Here is a 17,227-nt window from a genome sequence, read left to right on the forward strand (position 1 = left end):
TAATTAGACGTGTGAGGTCTAAAAAATCATTTTGCACAGTAGGCAAAGATTTTTAATTACATTCGTAAAAAATGTATTAGGTTTTTATCTTTATTGGGAAACAGTATAGGCCTAATTACAGTAATTAAGGCTACTCCATCCACATGCATACATAACCTATAGCCCACTGTTATTTTAGATTAAATATATATTTATGCCTAAAGTTTTTCTCACAATATCAATTTACCTTAAACATTTTATATGAATGATTACAAAGTTACACGACACGCAACTGTTATTAAAACGAAACTAATGGGGCCCCAAAGAGATGCATCTTTTTTTTTTTTTTTTTTACCTTGCTATGACTACGACCGATTCGATAGTCAATTGACTATACTACACCAAACTCGCTCCGCTCTTCTCATTGCAACTTTTGCAGGGTCTCTACAGTCATGTTATACTCTAGCTCAAGTCAACCTGCAATTTGGCTCAACATTTGAGCTAAAAACAATTCACAATCCGCGGGGTTGTGTTGCAGAAATCTTCCTTTATAATTTTCCCGTGGACTGAGCACGAATTTGGAACCCTGGATGGGATTTTAGACATGTTTTCTCACTAATAAACTGGGCTAGTAATGCAGGAGACAGAGACTCTGTCAGTGGCTCAAGATGGCAGATTTTTATTGAGTTCTGAACAGATATCTTGCTTTATTTTCTGCCATGAATAACAGAAGTCCTTGCACCGATGGCCCCTGTGTACGAAGGTAAGATATGTTTACAGCTGAAGTTTGAGTTCAACCAGTCTTGTATAAAATAATATTCGCGACTTAGGTTGTTTACAAGAGAGAGATAAGAGGTAAAACTGTCATGCACCCTATCGCATCTTTGTATCACAAACTGATACGATGATGCATTTTCTGTTTATTGTTTAGTTTTGCCCCGCATTGGTTTCTTTATGTGTCCGATTGTCATAATAGCTCTGGATGCAAACATAGTGTGAAATCTATGGTCGAATCATTATGTAGGCTACAGTCTGTATCCCTAGCCGTCATAATTAATGTTTCCCATGCGATATCCCACGATTTGAATCAAGTCGACTACAAATACATTTCAAAATCATCATTAGAAAGTTGTTGCATTTGATTACGAATAATCTTGCTGTTGAAATGAGACCATTACTCCATACAGAGGCGAAAGAAAGGGCGAGAAGGAAGAACATCGCAGTTCAGAAAATAGTCACGCAACTGGAAAGCTCATTTAGCCTCATTCTAAATTTAAAACCTCAATTCTCAATTTGTGGTTAAATGTTTAGTGCTCATAACGTTTATTTTTTTGGTGCAAAGATTAATTAAATATTCAATCAAAGCAAAGACATGCTTATGTAGCCTACTGCTGTTGCTGCATTACGTCTGTGACTAATCCCATTGAGAGAATTGTGAAAAATGCTCTGCCCTAATGAAGACAAGAGTAGTTTAAGAGTGCTACAGTATTCTTCTATTCTGTTCTGTTCTTTTACTATGTCTCACATGGTAAAGAGCCTTATTTCTTGGAATAAGGAAGCGTGGATAGAGCCAGGTTCTATAGTCCAATTTTAATTTTCTATATAGTACCTCAATGTTGTGATGACTACCAGGACAAATGCTATTTGGTCATCTAATAATATCCATAATCTTTTCCTATTACAGGCTACTGCACAATACCCATCCATGCTCTTTAGAAGTGCACTGCAGTTTTCTTGACATATATTCTTGTCATTAACCAGGAAAAATGAAGCATTCATATATTTTTCTGGACAACTCATGGAAATTGAATGGTGTAATGTGAAAATTGATGTTTTTATAATGGTCATTTGCGTGAGTATTATTTTACTATTCGTCCGTGCTCCCTCTACTGGTAAAACTTGGAACACAACCCTTTGTAACAAACCAGCAACTACATATACAATCACATTTAGTTTGGATTTTTGATTTAGCTTGAATTTATCTTAATTTTTTAAAAGTGTGAATGTTATTGTAGGTCTAAGTTGTGCCCAAACAAATTGTGTAGGCCTAGTAATTTGGAAGCATTTCATTCCAATTTATGCTTATATCCTGATGAATCATATAGTTGAAGCTTTATATAATAAGAGATTATTAAGTAGGAAATTAAAACCAATTTAAGAGTACAGTATTAATATATATATTTGTGAAACCTAAGCTACATGCATGGACATATCCTTTATGTCAATCCAGACAGATCGTTTACATGCAGACTGGCTAGAGAGCTATGCATGTTCAGCTCAACTGCCAAATAGGCTTGCATTAACATGAAAATTAGAGTTTAAATAAGAATCCACTGTACAAGATAATTAGTGGAAATGGCGTTCCCTGGCTTGCCTTTCACCACGGCAGGAAAGTAGACAAATTAATTGCCTACCTTCTCTGTTCTTGCTTGCTATGTGGATCAGCAGCCAGGAGCAGCCATGGAAATGGCCACATCCACTGGTGGAAAACGGTGATAACCAATCACCCCTGTCTCCCTCCCTAATCATTGTGTTTGTATCTTTAAATGCACTGTGCAACCCCCTAGTTTTTTTCTCAAGATCAATTTAGTACCATTGATCTGTTCTCCATCTACACAGGCATTATGTGCTGATGTGTGTTTGAATGCTCTGTGGATCTCTGAGAGACGTATGGAGGAAGGAGAGAGGGAGGGAGAGATTTAGGGACCACTGTCTGTCTTCTATGGGGTGAGTACCCTTATTGCTATATGTCAGAGGGCAGAAAAAGAGACAGAGAAAGAGACAGAGAGAAACAGACAGAGAGAAACAGAAAGAGTGAAAGAGACAGAGAGAAAGAGACAGAGAGAAACAGAAAGAGTGAAAGAGACAGAGAGCGAGAGACAGAGAGAGCGAGAGACAGAGAGAGCGAGAGACAGAGAGAGCGAGAGACAGAGAGCGAGAGAGAGACAGAGAGAGCGAGAGACAGAGAGCGAGAGCGAGAGAGAGAGAGACAGAGAAAGAGAGACAGAGAAAGAGAGAGAGAGACAGAGAAAGAAAGAGAGAGAGAAAGTGACAGAGAAAGAGAAAGGCTGAGTCTGTCCTCTCAGCTCTCACTCCTCTGCCCTCACACTCAGCTGTTGTTGGGAGCTGGCTGATTGATATCTTCCTCATAGGGCCGTGACCCCAGCTTCCATTCCAAGGTTGCATGGTTTCAACTTTGATTAGAATTGCAGGAAAAACCCAGGAATCTGGGGTCAAGCTACCCCTTGACTAAGTTAGAGCTGAGCTTCCTGGCTATTATGTTGAAATGCAGAGTAGAGAGTTTTGATAGTTTTGCTCACTGTCATCAGCAGATCTGGACATAGTTTGGATAGTGATCATGGCTTTCCCTGTTGTGTCAATACATAAATAGCCTGTTGCAAGAGTTTAGGCCTATCTCATGCTTTTACTTTAGCTTGCAGATTTGTCTTTTTTTATTTGATTAGGATCCCTATTAGCCAACGCCAATGGCGACAGCTAGTCTTTCTTAGGTCCGACACATAACGAAAAAGACATTACAGACAAAATACTATTTTTATCATACAGTACATTATAAAGGTTATACAAATCTGAAGAACATTTCAAGCATCCCCTTTGCATTATTCAAAGTAGTCTATCTGAAAAGAAATAAAAATCTAGTGTTCACTCTTGGTGGTATTAATTTGTGAAAGTGTTTCATAGAATAAGCTAAGCCAGGGAAAGGTGGTACTAGGAACTGTGAGAGCAGGCAGTGACTGTGTGTAAGCCAGATCCCTGTTGAAGCGGGAGGGATATGTGAGTGCTCTGATGTGTCTGTCTGGTGAACTGGTTCACAGGTGTGCTGCTCTGGTGGTTTGGTTTGGTGAGGAACAGATGGGTGCAGGTTGAGTTCTGACAGACCTGAAATGACAGGTTGGAGGCCAGGCTGAACAGAGCATTTGCAGGCAATACACAGTTAGACTGTAATGTTACTGTGTGTAGCCTATTTCTACAGGCTCTATTCTATTCTGTCAGCACATTTTCTGTAACAACTTTGTTATGTGGACAGAGAGACTAGATCAGAAAGAAGAGCAATTATCTTTAATTGGTTGTAGTATGCATAATGTCTTGATTCCTGAAAATTTCAGAACTGACAACATTCAAGGCTGCAAGGCCCATTCACTCTAGGGCAAGTTGATATGTCCAAAATACTCTATCATATCACAGTACTTTTCACATTTTTGACCGTATGACAGTATGTTACGGTATTTTATGTTTTATAATAATACCATTTCTAAATTGCTTTATGAGTAGTGTGTGATCATAGGGTGGCAACACATATATTCTCAATTATTTCAATGAGTCTTTCTACATTCTGATTGAATTGTACTGTTCAATTAAACTTCAACCAAAAAATAAATGTCTTTATTGTCATCAATTTCTGCATTTCCTGCACTCATTTGAGATAATTTCCCCACTACCATCTATGTTCTGCCCTACATTGGCAAAACATCTAGGCATTCTTTTTAACCAAATGTTGGAATTGCAATTTGACTTTTAACAATTTAGATCAGAACACTTAGGTGAACTGTTGGAATCATGGAAATAGAATGATTTCTATAATTGTATAGTTACAATATAATAGTGGGCCCTTTGGATATGTTCTTTGAAATGACAACAAATTAAAATGCTAGGGAGGAGTTATTGAGACAGTGTAAGAACCAGTGTTTCTAGGGGACCCTATAATTTTTGCCGACATTAAAGGTTTTCTCTTAGCTATTTCATGTAGCTAACATATTCATGCGTTGCCTAATCCTCTTTGGTTGAGAGGATACTGTTGCACAAACAACATGCTGATTTAGGTCTACACCACCACTGGTATCAGGCTGTATAGCTAGCTACGTTTGCTCTGACTCAGTATATTTATTAGCTAGCTAACTAGCGATTAGCATTAGCGGCTAACACGATTTAGCCACAACTTGCTAAGAAAATACAAACTTGCTGTTTGCAGATGTAAGAAACACAAATTAATAGTGTATTTATAGAACGCTTATATATTAAATGCAAAGTGTAAACAGCATCGTTGTCATCAACATTGTTGCATGTGCTGCATTGACCATATTTGAATTTTGTATAAAAAAAAGAATGTAACCTTAATTTATGTAGCCATTTTTTAAATTATAAAGAAATAAAATTGACCATGCAGACTGAACACAAGTGTCTCTTGGAGAAGCAAAAACAAATACACTCCTTGAGTGGCAGGGGTGGGGCTAGGTCTGTGTGGAAAGCAGCATGGAGGGAGAGAGAGCAGAAAGAGATCGAATCAAGTATCAGAATAAATTATAAAAATGGACGTTACACACGGCGTATCACATTTAACAAACCAAACATTCAAATACTGTTATAGAAGGTAAAGTAAAAACCCAAACCAGTCTGTGCATCAATACCAGTATAGAGTCAAATACGGTATACTGCCCAGCCCTCTCTAACTCTCAGTCAGATCTTGGGACTGGAGAACACCGTGTCAGCTTGAGTTTCTGCTAGCTTGCTCAATGCTTAGTGTTTTGAGAGGGAGTGAGTGTTTGGCTGGGGATCTGCTGCTCAGTGCTTACAGAAGGCATTTCCGTGCAGAGTGTCATGCATGTGTGAAGGCCTTTTTCCAGCAGGCAGCTTTCTCTGTTGTTGATCTGTGTTTGCTGTCAGCTTGTGTAGAACATCTGCCTGTGGCTCTGACTCTGACAAGCATGTCCTGCGAGGTTCATGCAGCTCTTATCTGGATGTTTGTACTTAAGTCCAGAGGGTTTCTGCAGGCTATTTCTTCCATCTTAAATGTTCCTGGATAGAGTAAATGGAACAGAATAGGAGCTGTTGTGAAGTTGTATTTGTTAATTGTATAGTAGTAATTGCTAGTTCATAAAGGCCCCTTTTCATTTTGACTTCACCATGTAGTGAGAGAGTAGAGTCTATAGTCTCTGTCATGGATATGATATGGTATTAATTTGACACATCAAATTCTTTGCTTTTCCCATGACTCCTGTGCAGTAGGGCAGAGTTTTGAGGTGGCAATCTTTCTGTATGTGTGTCTTTTCCCTCAGGCCTGATGCCAGCAGCCCTCCTCCATGGCCCCTCCCTTATCCACCCCTCCCCCACCCCCAAATACCCCTCTGTTTGTTTGTGAGATGAGAAGCCATGGTCAGCCCAGATTCTACCCTCGTGACACCAATGCAACACCGTCTGATGGGTAGTTTGGCAGTTCTGGGGGGATGTGTTTAGGAGGGTGTGGGGGATACTGTAGCGACAGCTTTTGTGCTCTCGTAATCATTTCTCCCACCCCTCTCTCCTCTATTGTCCCAGCCCAGCCCCATACCAGCTTGTTTGGCGGTGGTGGACATTGTCCATGCCCTTAATCCTATTGTTTTGGATAATATCCTCCCACCCAGTCTATTTGGCATGGCACTCTCCCGAAGAACAACAGACTGGGCCTTTATCACAGACCAGGTCATCTAGGCTTTCAACATGACATGTCACATTACACATTACAGTCCAATATAGTCTCCAACATTATGTATAGACTGCAGTCTACTGTATCCAAATGATTGACATAGCATGGTCGGATACAGTAACTTCAAAGAGTGAACATTCAGCTCATTTTAAAACTGCCCAGTTGCTCACCCTTATTTCTTCCTTTCTATGGAGCTCTTGAAAGTGAAAAATAGATTTTTAATCAAGGTATTCATGTTCTCTGCATTATTTCCTCCACTTGAGAGACAGAGAGAGAGACATAGAGAAACTGAGAGAGAGACTGAGAGAGAAACTGAGAGAGAGACTGAGAGAGACAGAGAAACTGAGAGAGAAACTGAGAGAAAGACTGAGAGAAACTGAGAGAGAGACAGAGAGAAACTGAGAGAGAGACTGAGAGAGACAGAGAAACTGAGAGAGAGACAGAGAGAAACAGAGAAACTGAGAGAAACTGAGAGAGAGACAGAGAGAAACTGAGAGAGAAACAGAGAGAAACAGAGAGACTGAGAGAGAAAGTGAGAGAGAGCCTGAGAGATAAACTGAGAAACTGAGAGAGAGACTGAGAGAGAAACTGAGAAACTGAGATAGAAACTGAGAGAGACAGAGAAAGAGAGACTGAGAGAGAAACTGAGAGATACAGAGAAAGAGAGACTGAGAGAGGCAGAGAAAGAGAGACTGAGAGAAAACCTGAGAGAGAAACTGAGAGAGAGACTGAGAGAATCTGAGATGCATTATGTATGTGATGAAGTGAAGAGTGGAAAAGCAGATGGGCAGAGCTGCAGCAAGACTAGAGGGTGGTCTCATGCAGACCCATAATACTCTGGCCTTACCAACACAACAGAGAAAGAGAGAGAGTCCACCATGTAGAGTGAGATAGTGAGGGAGTGAGAGAGTATGGGCCATCCCCATTTCTGTCACAAGGGAAGTGGAACATCGGCTGGCTGGCTGGCGGAGGGCAGGCGGCCCCTTCACAGATGGCTGCAGGTACAGCGACACGCTTGGCTGATAACCAAAATACTTCACACGGCCAGACGTGCAGTCTGCCCCACTTCTGCTGGGAGCCAAGGGGAGAGAGAAGGGACAGACACCGCTCACAGTACGGAGGACTGGGGAGAGAAGGGACATACACAGAGAGAGAGAGAGAGAGAGAGAGAGAGACTGAGCCAGGCAAGCAATCAACAGGCATGGAAATGAACATCACACATTTTTCTGTTCAGCTCTGTCTCTTACCTCTCTACCTCCTGTCCTCTATCTTTAATCCTTTATCTCTTTTTCTATCTCTATTTTTTCCATTTCTCTTCTATTAACTTTTTCTGCTCTTTCATTTCTGCTGGATCACTGACTACCCACCTAGTTAGTGTTGCTCAGTCTTTCACTGATGTGTGTGTGGTCAACAATACCCTCAAAGACTCAGATGTTACTGGCTTTGATGGCGAGATGGAGGGTAGAGAGAACACTGATAGCAGATCACTGATTTAACTGGCTTCTCGTGCCTCCATTTGTGCTGACGTGAAAAGAAAATGCTAAATAAAAGAATGTCCCCCAGGCCATAGTTCAGATATTTTCCCATATCTAATTTAATACCATTATTATCTCTTTAAGGCATTTTAAAACTATAATTGCCTCATGCTTATGTCACTGTCATAGCTGCCCGAAAAAGAAAAGGATGTAACATTAAGATCATAGAAAAATGTGATTATTAGTTATTTTTTCTTTTACTTTTCACACCTTATTCGATTTTTTTGGAACAATTTCTTTGATATTCAGTTGGCTATGATTATTTCATGGCCACATTGTTGGCTACATTGACCTGGCGATCAGTCTTTAAAACAACAAAGGGAAAGAACCTGTCTGCTCTTAGAACTGACCCTTCATTTCAGAGCGAGAGAGAGAGAGAGAAAGAGAGAAATGAAGGAGATCGAGGGGAGGTGGAGGGGCCCATGGGCCTCCAGGGTGCTCTCAAAGGTCGTGGGGGGTGGCGGTGGGGTGTGCAGAGGGGGTGCATCTGTCTCCTCTAACCTGTCTCCTTTAATTGAGGATCAATGACACACACACACACACATACACACTCCGTGATGGGTCATGGCAGCTGTGTGCTCAGGCAGGGGCTAGCAAAAGGCTCTGGATTTTTCTGAGAAACAACCTCAGAAAAAGGACAAGAACTGACCTTTAGATATAAACTACCGTTCAAAAGTTTGGGGTCACTTAGAAATGTGTTTGTTTTTGAAAGAAAAGCAATTTTTTGGTCCATTAAAATAACATCAAATTGATCAGAAATACAGTGTAGACATAGTTAATGTTGTAAATGACTATTGTAGCTGGAAACGGCAGATTTTTGTTATAGAATATCTATATAGGTGTATAGAGGCCCATTATCAGCAACCATCACTCCTGTGTTCCAATGGCACGTTGTGTTAGCCAGTTTAAGTTTATCATATTAAAAGTCTAATTGATCATTAGAAAACCCTTTTGCAATTATGTTAGCACAGCTGAAAACTGTTTTCCTGATTTAAAGAAGCAATACAACTGGCCTTCTTTAGACTAGTTGAGTATCTGGAGCGTCAGCATTTGTGGGTTCGATTACAGGCTCAAAATGCCCAGAAACAAATAACTTTCTTCTGAAACTCGTCAGTCTATTCTTGTTCTGAGAAATGAAGGCTATTCCATGTGAGAAATTTCCAAGAAACTGAAGATCTGGTACTATGCTGTGTACTACACCCTTCACAGAACAGCGCAAATAATAGGCCTTTGCACGCCTATGTATATTCCATAAAAAAATCTGCCGTTTCCAGTTACAATAGTCATTTACAACATTAACAATGTCTACACTGTATTTCTGATAAATGTTGTGTTATTTTAATGGACAACAAAATGTGCTTTTCTTTCAACAACAAAATATGTCTAAGTGACCCCAAACTTTTGAACGGGAGTGTATGAAAGCCTGTCTTCCATCACTGGTGCTTTAGGACTGTTGCTTTTACCTCAGTAACTTTCTGAAAGAAACAAAGTCAGGGAGATGAGGTCTCCGCCCTAGAAGCTGATACAATGCCTATTGGCTTGCAGACAGTGTGGTCACTAAATGCTGATGCTTGGCTATTTACATGGCTGGTTTGGATATTATGGGTGTTTGCAAATGAAATCATTTGGTACCTCAGCAGCTCTGTCACCAGATATCTTTCTGTGTAATTCACGTCTGTGTGTGTGCGTCTGTGCGTCTGCTACTGTGGCGTCTGCTGGATTCTGTGAAGAGAGAGGGATGGTTGTTCCAGAGAGGAAGCTACTCTTCAGAGAACCAGACAGTTACACCGGCTGTGTGCGTGCGCCATCGTACATAAATGTATTTTGCCCTCCGACAGAAATCGCGATCATGACACGCAGGTTAAAATATCAAAACAAACTCTGAACCAATTATATTAATTTGGGGACAGGTTGAAAAGCATTAAACATTTATGGCAATTTAGCTAGCTAGCTTGCACTCGTTGGTGCGCACGAGCAGCGTGGGTGCAATAATTTAATAGTATAGATTTCTATGTTTATTTTGCAACACTCAGGCACGCGACGCGAGGGGTGTAGTCAGGGTATAAGTTCCCTGGAACAGGAGCCCAGCTGCTAAATGACTCTGAAGCACCATGGCCCTTTCCTGCTCCTAAGCTCTGGTCCAACACCCTCCTCTGAAATATCACACACACAAGTCACCTGGGGAAGCATGTGTGCCATGACCTGCCCCACCCCTAAGTTCTATGTGATAGCAGAAACGATGGAGTGAGAAAAGGAAGGAGGGAAGGAAAGGCTAACCACGTGGGGATGGATGTGCTCTGGTTAACCAAGCCCTCTTCCCAGAAAACGCTTCTGCTTAAAAACTTGCTTGAAAACACTATGCCTGACTCTCTGCTGATTGGTCGCTGGGTGACTCATGGGGTCCGACTGGTTCCTCTGTGTTTGGGATTCAGTGTAGGACGAGGCAGTGACGCAGGACCAGGACTATGGGTGTCTGTCACGCACAAGACCTGCAGTGATCTGTGGACACACAGTACTATTTGGTTAATTCCTGGCTGGCTGTTGAGACCAGGCTGGGCTGTATAGTGTGTCTCTTCTGAGTGAGAGTTGTACTGGAGTACAGGCATAGCTTAGAGCAGAGCTGTTGACCCCTGGGTCCCTCCTTATCCCCTGTTAGAGCACACCCATACCCCATTAAACGCTCTTCCACGGTGGACTGGTTTTGGTTGGTGCTGCTTAATGAACAGGGCAGCACGGCTGGCCCTTAAATGTACACGAGAGCTAACATTAATAATCTGCATGTCAATCTCTCCTGGTTCAAAGTAGAGGAGAGATTGACTTCATCACCACTGAAGTATTGACATGTTGAATGCACCGAGCTGTCTGTTAAACTACTAGCACACAGCTTAGACACAAAATGCATACCCCACAAGGCATGCCACCAGAGGTCTCTTCACAGTCCCAGAACAGACTATGGAAGTTGCACAGTACTAAATAGAGCCATGACTAGATGGAACTCTTTTCCACATCAAGTAATTCATGCAAGCAGTAAAATTAGATTTAAAAACAAGATAAAAATACACCTTATGGAACAACTGGAACTGTGAAGAGACACACACGGGCACAGACACACACATACACACACACACATGATAACATATACACCATACACACACGTACACATGGATTGTGTGTTGTAAATATGTGGTAGTAGAGAAGTGGCCTGAGGGAACATACTTAATCTGTTGTGAAATGTTTTTAATTCTATATAAATGTCTTAATTTTGCATAATACAAAAATGTCTCAGAAACCACAACCAATGTTATTTATGTTTGTTTCAAGTCTCTCTCTCTCTCTCTCTCTCTCTCTCTCTCTCTCTCTCTCTCTCTCTCTCTCTCTCATCATCATCAGCACAGTGACATGGAGGATTTAACTAGCTTGTTCTGGAATTCATTATTTTTAATGATCATGATATTTAAAATGAAACAAGTACAATATTATGAAAACACTTTCCCCATGATAATCATGTTAGGTTCATACAGATGTGCCTCCTTGTAAATCCTATTATCATTTAGAGTATTAACTCATTCATTTTTCTGCACTTAGTACAACCCAATTAATTTACAAAGAACAAAAGCAGATTTAAATGTATTTTCTCTTAAATGGTTTATTGTGTTATTCCCTCAGCTATGTCTTTGTCTTGTATTTTGATTGTTTGGTATGGGTCTATAATTTAATTTCATTGGAAAATGTTAGATTGATCCACAATCTGATTATGGTCTATGAAGGTTAATGGTTTCTTCAGAAAACTTGACATGCCGCAGCGCCATTATTGGTTGATCTTTGGAGTGAATGATGGCTGTGGATATGTTGTGCGTGCATGTTCTCAGTGTGACCTTCTCCGGGGTTCGTGTCCTCAGTGTCTCTTTCTCTGGGGTTCGTGTCCTCAGTGTCTCTTTCTCCGGGGTTCGTGTCCTCATTGTCTCTTTCTCCGGGGTTCGTGTCCTCTGTGTCTCTTTCTCTGGGGTTCGTGTCCTCAGTGTCTCTTTCTCCGGGGTTCGTATCCTTAGTGTCTCTTTCTCCGGGGTTCGTGTCCTCAGTGTCTCTTTCTCCGGGGTTCGTGTCCTCATTGTCTCTTTCTCCGGGGTTCGTGTCCTCATTGTCTCTTTCTCCGGGGTTCGTATCCTCATTGTCTCTTTCTCTGGGGTTCGTATCCTCATTGTCTCTTTCTCCGGGGTTCGTGTCCTCATTGTCTCTTTCTCCGGGGTTCGTGTCCTCTGTGTCTCTTTCTCTGGGGTTCGTGTCCTCGGTGTCTTTTTCTCCGGGGTTCGTGTCCTCGGTGTCTTTTTCTCCGGGGTTCGTGTCCTCAGTGTGTCTTTCTCCGGGGTCCGTGTCCTCGGTGTGTCTTTCTCCGGGGTCCGTGTCCCCAGTGTGTCTTTCTCTGGGGTTCGTGTCCTCATTGTCTCTTTCTCCGGGGTTCGTGTCCCCATTGTCTCTTTCTCCGGGGTTCGTGTCCTCATTGTCTCTTTCTCTGGGGTTAGTGTCCTCAGTGTGTCTTTCTCCCGGGTCCGTGTCCCCAGTGTGTCTTTCTCTGGGGTTCGTGTCCTCATTGTCTCTTTCTCCGGGGTTCGTGTCCCCATTGTCTCTTTCTTCGGGGTTCGTGTCCTCATTGTCTCTTTCTCCGGGGTTAGTGTCCTCAGTGTGTCTTTCTCCGGGGTTCGTGTCCTCAGTGTGTCTTTCTCCGGGGTCCGTGTCCCCAGTGTGTCTTTCTCCGGGGTTCGTGTCCTCATTGTCTCTTTCTCCGGGGTTCGTGTCCCCATTGTCTCTTTCTCCGGGGTTCGTGTCCTCATTGTCTCTTTCTCTGGGGTTAGTGTCATCAGTGTGTCTTTCTCCGGGGTTCGTGTCCTCAGTGTGTCTTTCTCCGGGGTTCGTGTCCTCGGTGTGTCTTTCTCCGGGGTTCGTGTCCTCAGTGTGTCTTTCTCCGGGGTTCGTGTCCTCGATGTGTCTTTCTCCGGGGTTCGTGTCCTCAGTGTGTCTTTCTCCGGGGTTCGTGTCCTCAGTGTGTCTTTCTCCGGGGTTCGTGTCCTCATTGTCTCTTTCTCTGGGGTTAGTGTCCTCAGTGTGTCTTTCTCCGGGGTTCGTGTCCTCAGTGTGTCTTTCTCCGGGGTTCGTGTCCTCAGTGTGTCTTTCTCCGGGGTCCGTGTCCTCGGTGTGTCTTTCTCCGGGGTTCGTGTCCTCAGTGTGTCTTTCTCCGGGGTTCGTGTCCTCGGTGTGTCTTTCTCCGGGGTTCGTGTCCTCGGTGTGTCTTTCTCCGGGGTCCGTGTCCTCAGTGTGTCTTTCTCCGGGGTTCGTGTCCTCGGTGTGTCTTTCTCCGGGGTTCGTGTCCTCAGTGTGTCTTTCTCCGGGGTTCGTGTCCTCGGTGTGTCTTTCTCCGGGGTTCGTGTCCTCAGTGTGTCTTTCTCTGGGGTTCGTGTCCTCGGTGTGTCTTTCTCCGGGGTTCGTGTCCTCGGTGTGTCTTTCTCCGGGGTCCGTGTCCTCAGTGTGTCTTTCTCCGGGGTTCGTGTCCTCGGTGTGTCTTTCTCCGGGGTTCGTGTCCTCAGTGTGTCTTTCTCCGGGGTTCGTGTCCTCGGTGTGTCTTTCTCCGGGGTTCGTGTCCTCAATGTGTCTTTCTCTGGGGTTCGTGTCCTCGGTGTGTCTTTCTCCGGGGTTCGTGTCCTCAGTGTGTCTTTCTCTGGGGTTCGTGTCCTCAGTGTGTCTTTCTCCGGGGTTCGTGTCCTCAGTGTGTCTTTCTCCGGGGTTCGTGTCCTCAGTGTGTCTTTCTCCGGGGTTTGTAACCTGGCAGCACTGTAAGAACTGCAAACATGCCACCTCAACATGGACACACACTTGATTAATTACAGCATGTGGTTAGCTTGCCTTGGTGACTGAATGTTTAGGCCAACATATCTATAGAGACACTCAAAACATACATTCTAACATGTCCTTGTGACACTGTTCTCTGCCCATATATTTCCCCCTTCATAACGCTCAATAGGCAGCTGTCCTGCTGCTCATTAGGAGTCAGAGGGAGAGCATGCAGTGGAGAGAGGCCTGTTGGGCTGGCACTGTACATGGGTGATAAGCAGAGAGAAGAAAGGCAGGCTGCTTATCAGGTGTGTGTCCCTGCATGGCCCTGCTGTGTTTTCCTGGCGACCTGGAACAGTAGTCAAAGCAGAGTCCGTCAGAGGAATGGTGGGGTTCAAAGCCTAGTGTAACAGCAATGTTACGCTGTCTCCCGCTGTCTCCCTCTGTCTGTCTTTCCATCTTTCTGTTTCTGTCTCTCACTCTCCCTTGCTCTGTTTCTCTCTTCTTCTGTTTATCTCTTCCCCCCCTTTCTCTCTCTTGGTCTCTCTCTGTGGGGAGGAAGTTGGGTGCTGTGCTTTGTACTGTGCTGTGCTTAGTGTGTGTGTGATTAATAAGAAATCCTGCAATCACCATGGCCCACACCCCCCTCTCCTCCCCTCCCTCCCTCCCACTTCCAGGGATGAGAAATAAACAGGCAGAGGTTAAGCTGTGGCACACAATGAAACCATGCCAAAGGTACCTCATAAACCAAACAGTTGGCTTTTTATAGGTCTGAACTTTACATGTGAATAACAAGCTGTAATCTATTATCCAACCACTGCTGAGCGGCTGCTTTGTTGTTAGTTTAGATGCATGATCATGGCGACTACCTATTTGTTATTCATTAAAAGAGGATTTCGAAATGTATTGGCTACAAGTGACCTTATGGATTTTAATTGTAGTGTGTGACACTGTGTGTGTGTGCATGTGTGCATGGGCACACACATTTGCACATGTATAGTGTGTTGTTATCTCACACAACTCACTCAGCATCTGTAGTTTACCATCGCTGGACACTCTGGGGACACTCGGGGAGTGGCACACCAGGCAAGCTGCTGGTTTATAGGCCTTGAAACCTTCTGCTTCTGTCAAACAGCATCCTATACAAACCGTATAGGCTATAGGTGGTGTGTGTGTGTGTAATGTGTAATGTGTGTGTGTGTGTGTGTGTCAGGGAGAGGCTCTAACTTCACTCCCTGCCTCTCTGATGCATTATTCTATAAATAAGCTGAGATGGGAGCTATAAAGTGGACAGGGTGGTCAATAGTGGTCTGGAGTGGTGTGTTACAGTGGGGGAGAGACAGACCCCAGCACCTCCACTGAAGACAGTTCCCAGAAGCCAGACACACAAGGCCAGGCTGAATGACATGGCTGGCTTGTTCGCTCCGAACAGTCAATATGTTTCTCCAATGGTGCATTAATTTTTACCTCCAGTCCCCATCCTTCCAGTGGCCCTCATAGTTTATCATGAGAGGCTGGCTGGCTCTGTGCTGCATATGACACAGCAGGGTCTCGCTGCCATGGGCCTAAATGGACCTCAATGGACCTTGATGGACAGTCAGGCAGGCAGAGAAGCAATGACACTGATGCTGACTGGAATGAGCAGCAGAGAGGTGTGTGTGTGGGGAGGGAGGGGCACAGCTACGTCTCTCCTCTCCCACCACTGAATGCCCCAATCAGAGGCAAGGGGAGATAATACTTAGTCTAGACAGAACTGAGGTCAAGTCATAACAAGTTATTTGCCCCCCATCCATGGCGGACAATTCCGGCAGATGCCCGACTGTCCCGGATCAGCAGTGCAAGACAGACCGCCCTGTCCAATGGCCTGTATATACTGCAGCATGTCTTCCTGTCCAGTGTCTAGCTTGTACATCCTGCTATCATTCAGGCAGTTGATGGGAAATACAAAGTGCTGTACATTCTCTCATCGCTTCATCATTATGGACATAGAGTTACAGCTCTTTTTCAGCAGAACTTGGACTTGCCATTAGTTTCTAATACATTCACAGAGGGTTAGCTATCCCTATGACCAAGGAAGAGGCAACCAGAAGGCCTGTATGTGTATTCCTCCTCTCCTCTAGAGAAGAGTCAACCAGAAGGCCTGTATGTGTATTCCTCCTCTCCTCTAGAGAAGAGTCAACCAGAAGGCCTGTATGTGTATTCCTCCTCTCCCCTAGAGAAGAGTCAACCAGAAGGCCTGTATGTGTATTCCTCCTCTCATCTAGAGAAGAGTCAACCAGAAGGCCTGTATGTGTATTCTTCCTCTCCCCTAGAGAAGAGTCAACCAGAAGGCCTGTATGTGTATTCTTCCTCCCCTCTAGAGAAGAGTCAACCAGCAGGCCTGTATGTGTATTCCTCCTCTCCCCTAGAGAAGAGTCAACCAGAAGGCCTGTATGTGTATTCCTCCTCTCCTCTAGAGAAGAGTCAACCAGAAGGCCTGTATGTGTATTCCTCCTCTCCTCTAGAGAAGAGTCAACCAGCAGGCCTGTATGTGTATTCCTCCTCTCCTCTAGAGAAGAGTCAACCAGCAGGCCTGTATGTGTATTCCTCCTCTCCTCTAGAGAAGAGTCAACCAGCAGGCCTGTATGTGTATTCCTCCTCTCCTCTAGAGAAGAGTCAACCAGAAGGCCTGTATGTGTATTCCTCCTCTCCTCTAGAGAAGAGTCAACCAGCAGGCCTGTATGTCTATTCCTCCTCTCCTCTAGAGAAGAGTCAACCAGAAGGCCTGTATGTGTATTCCTCCTCTCCTCTAGAGAAGAGTCAACCAGAAGGCCTGTATGTGTATTCCACCTCTCATATATTGTAAGTTAGAGTGTAATGGTCCTGTGTGTAGCTGGTGTAGAGAGTCAGGCGCAGGACAGCAGATGAGTAATCAACGTACTTCACGCAAAATTACAAAAATACAAAGTAATATAGCGAGCCCACAAAAACGGACCGATGTACAAAGAACAATCAATCACTCACTGTAACGGCAGATTTCCTCTTCGTCTGAAGAGGAGTAAGGATTGGACCAAGATGCAGCGTGGTAAGTGTCCATAATGTTTTTAATAAAGACAGATGAACACTCGAACATAAACAATAAACGATAACGTGAAATCTACAAAAACCGAAACAGTACCGTGTGGTGACAAACACTCACACGGAAACAAACACCCACAAACCAACAGTGAAACCCAGGCTACCTAAGTATGATTCTCAATCAGAGACAATTAACGACACCTGCCTCTGATTGAGAACCATACTAGGCCGAAACAGAAACCAAACATAGAAAAACAAACAGACTGCCCAACCCAACTCACGCCCTGACCATACTAAATAAAGACAAAACAAAGGAAATAAAGGTCAGAACGTGACACTCACAAACAAAACATGT

At 43.7% G+C, this 17,227-nt stretch overlaps 1 protein-coding gene across 9 annotated transcripts in view; it reads left to right on the top strand.

Moving 5' to 3' along the window:
- Positions 1-397: 397 nt before the first annotated feature.
- LOC109867363 (homeodomain-interacting protein kinase 2-like) overlaps positions 398-17,227 on the top strand; it is a 131,481-nt gene continuing 114,651 nt past the window's right edge. For all 9 annotated transcript variants that reach the window (XM_031801309.1, XM_031801313.1, XM_031801314.1 and 6 more), the window contains exon 1: positions 398-742. In XM_031801309.1, coding sequence (XP_031657169.1) covers positions 724-742 — 19 coding nt within the window. In that variant the 5' untranslated portion in view covers positions 398-723. The remainder of the gene's footprint in view (positions 743-17,227) is intronic.

Source organism: Oncorhynchus kisutch, linkage group LG22, assembly GCF_002021735.2.
Source record: "Oncorhynchus kisutch isolate 150728-3 linkage group LG22, Okis_V2, whole genome shotgun sequence".
Classification (NCBI taxonomy): domain Eukaryota; kingdom Metazoa; phylum Chordata; class Actinopteri; order Salmoniformes; family Salmonidae; genus Oncorhynchus; species Oncorhynchus kisutch.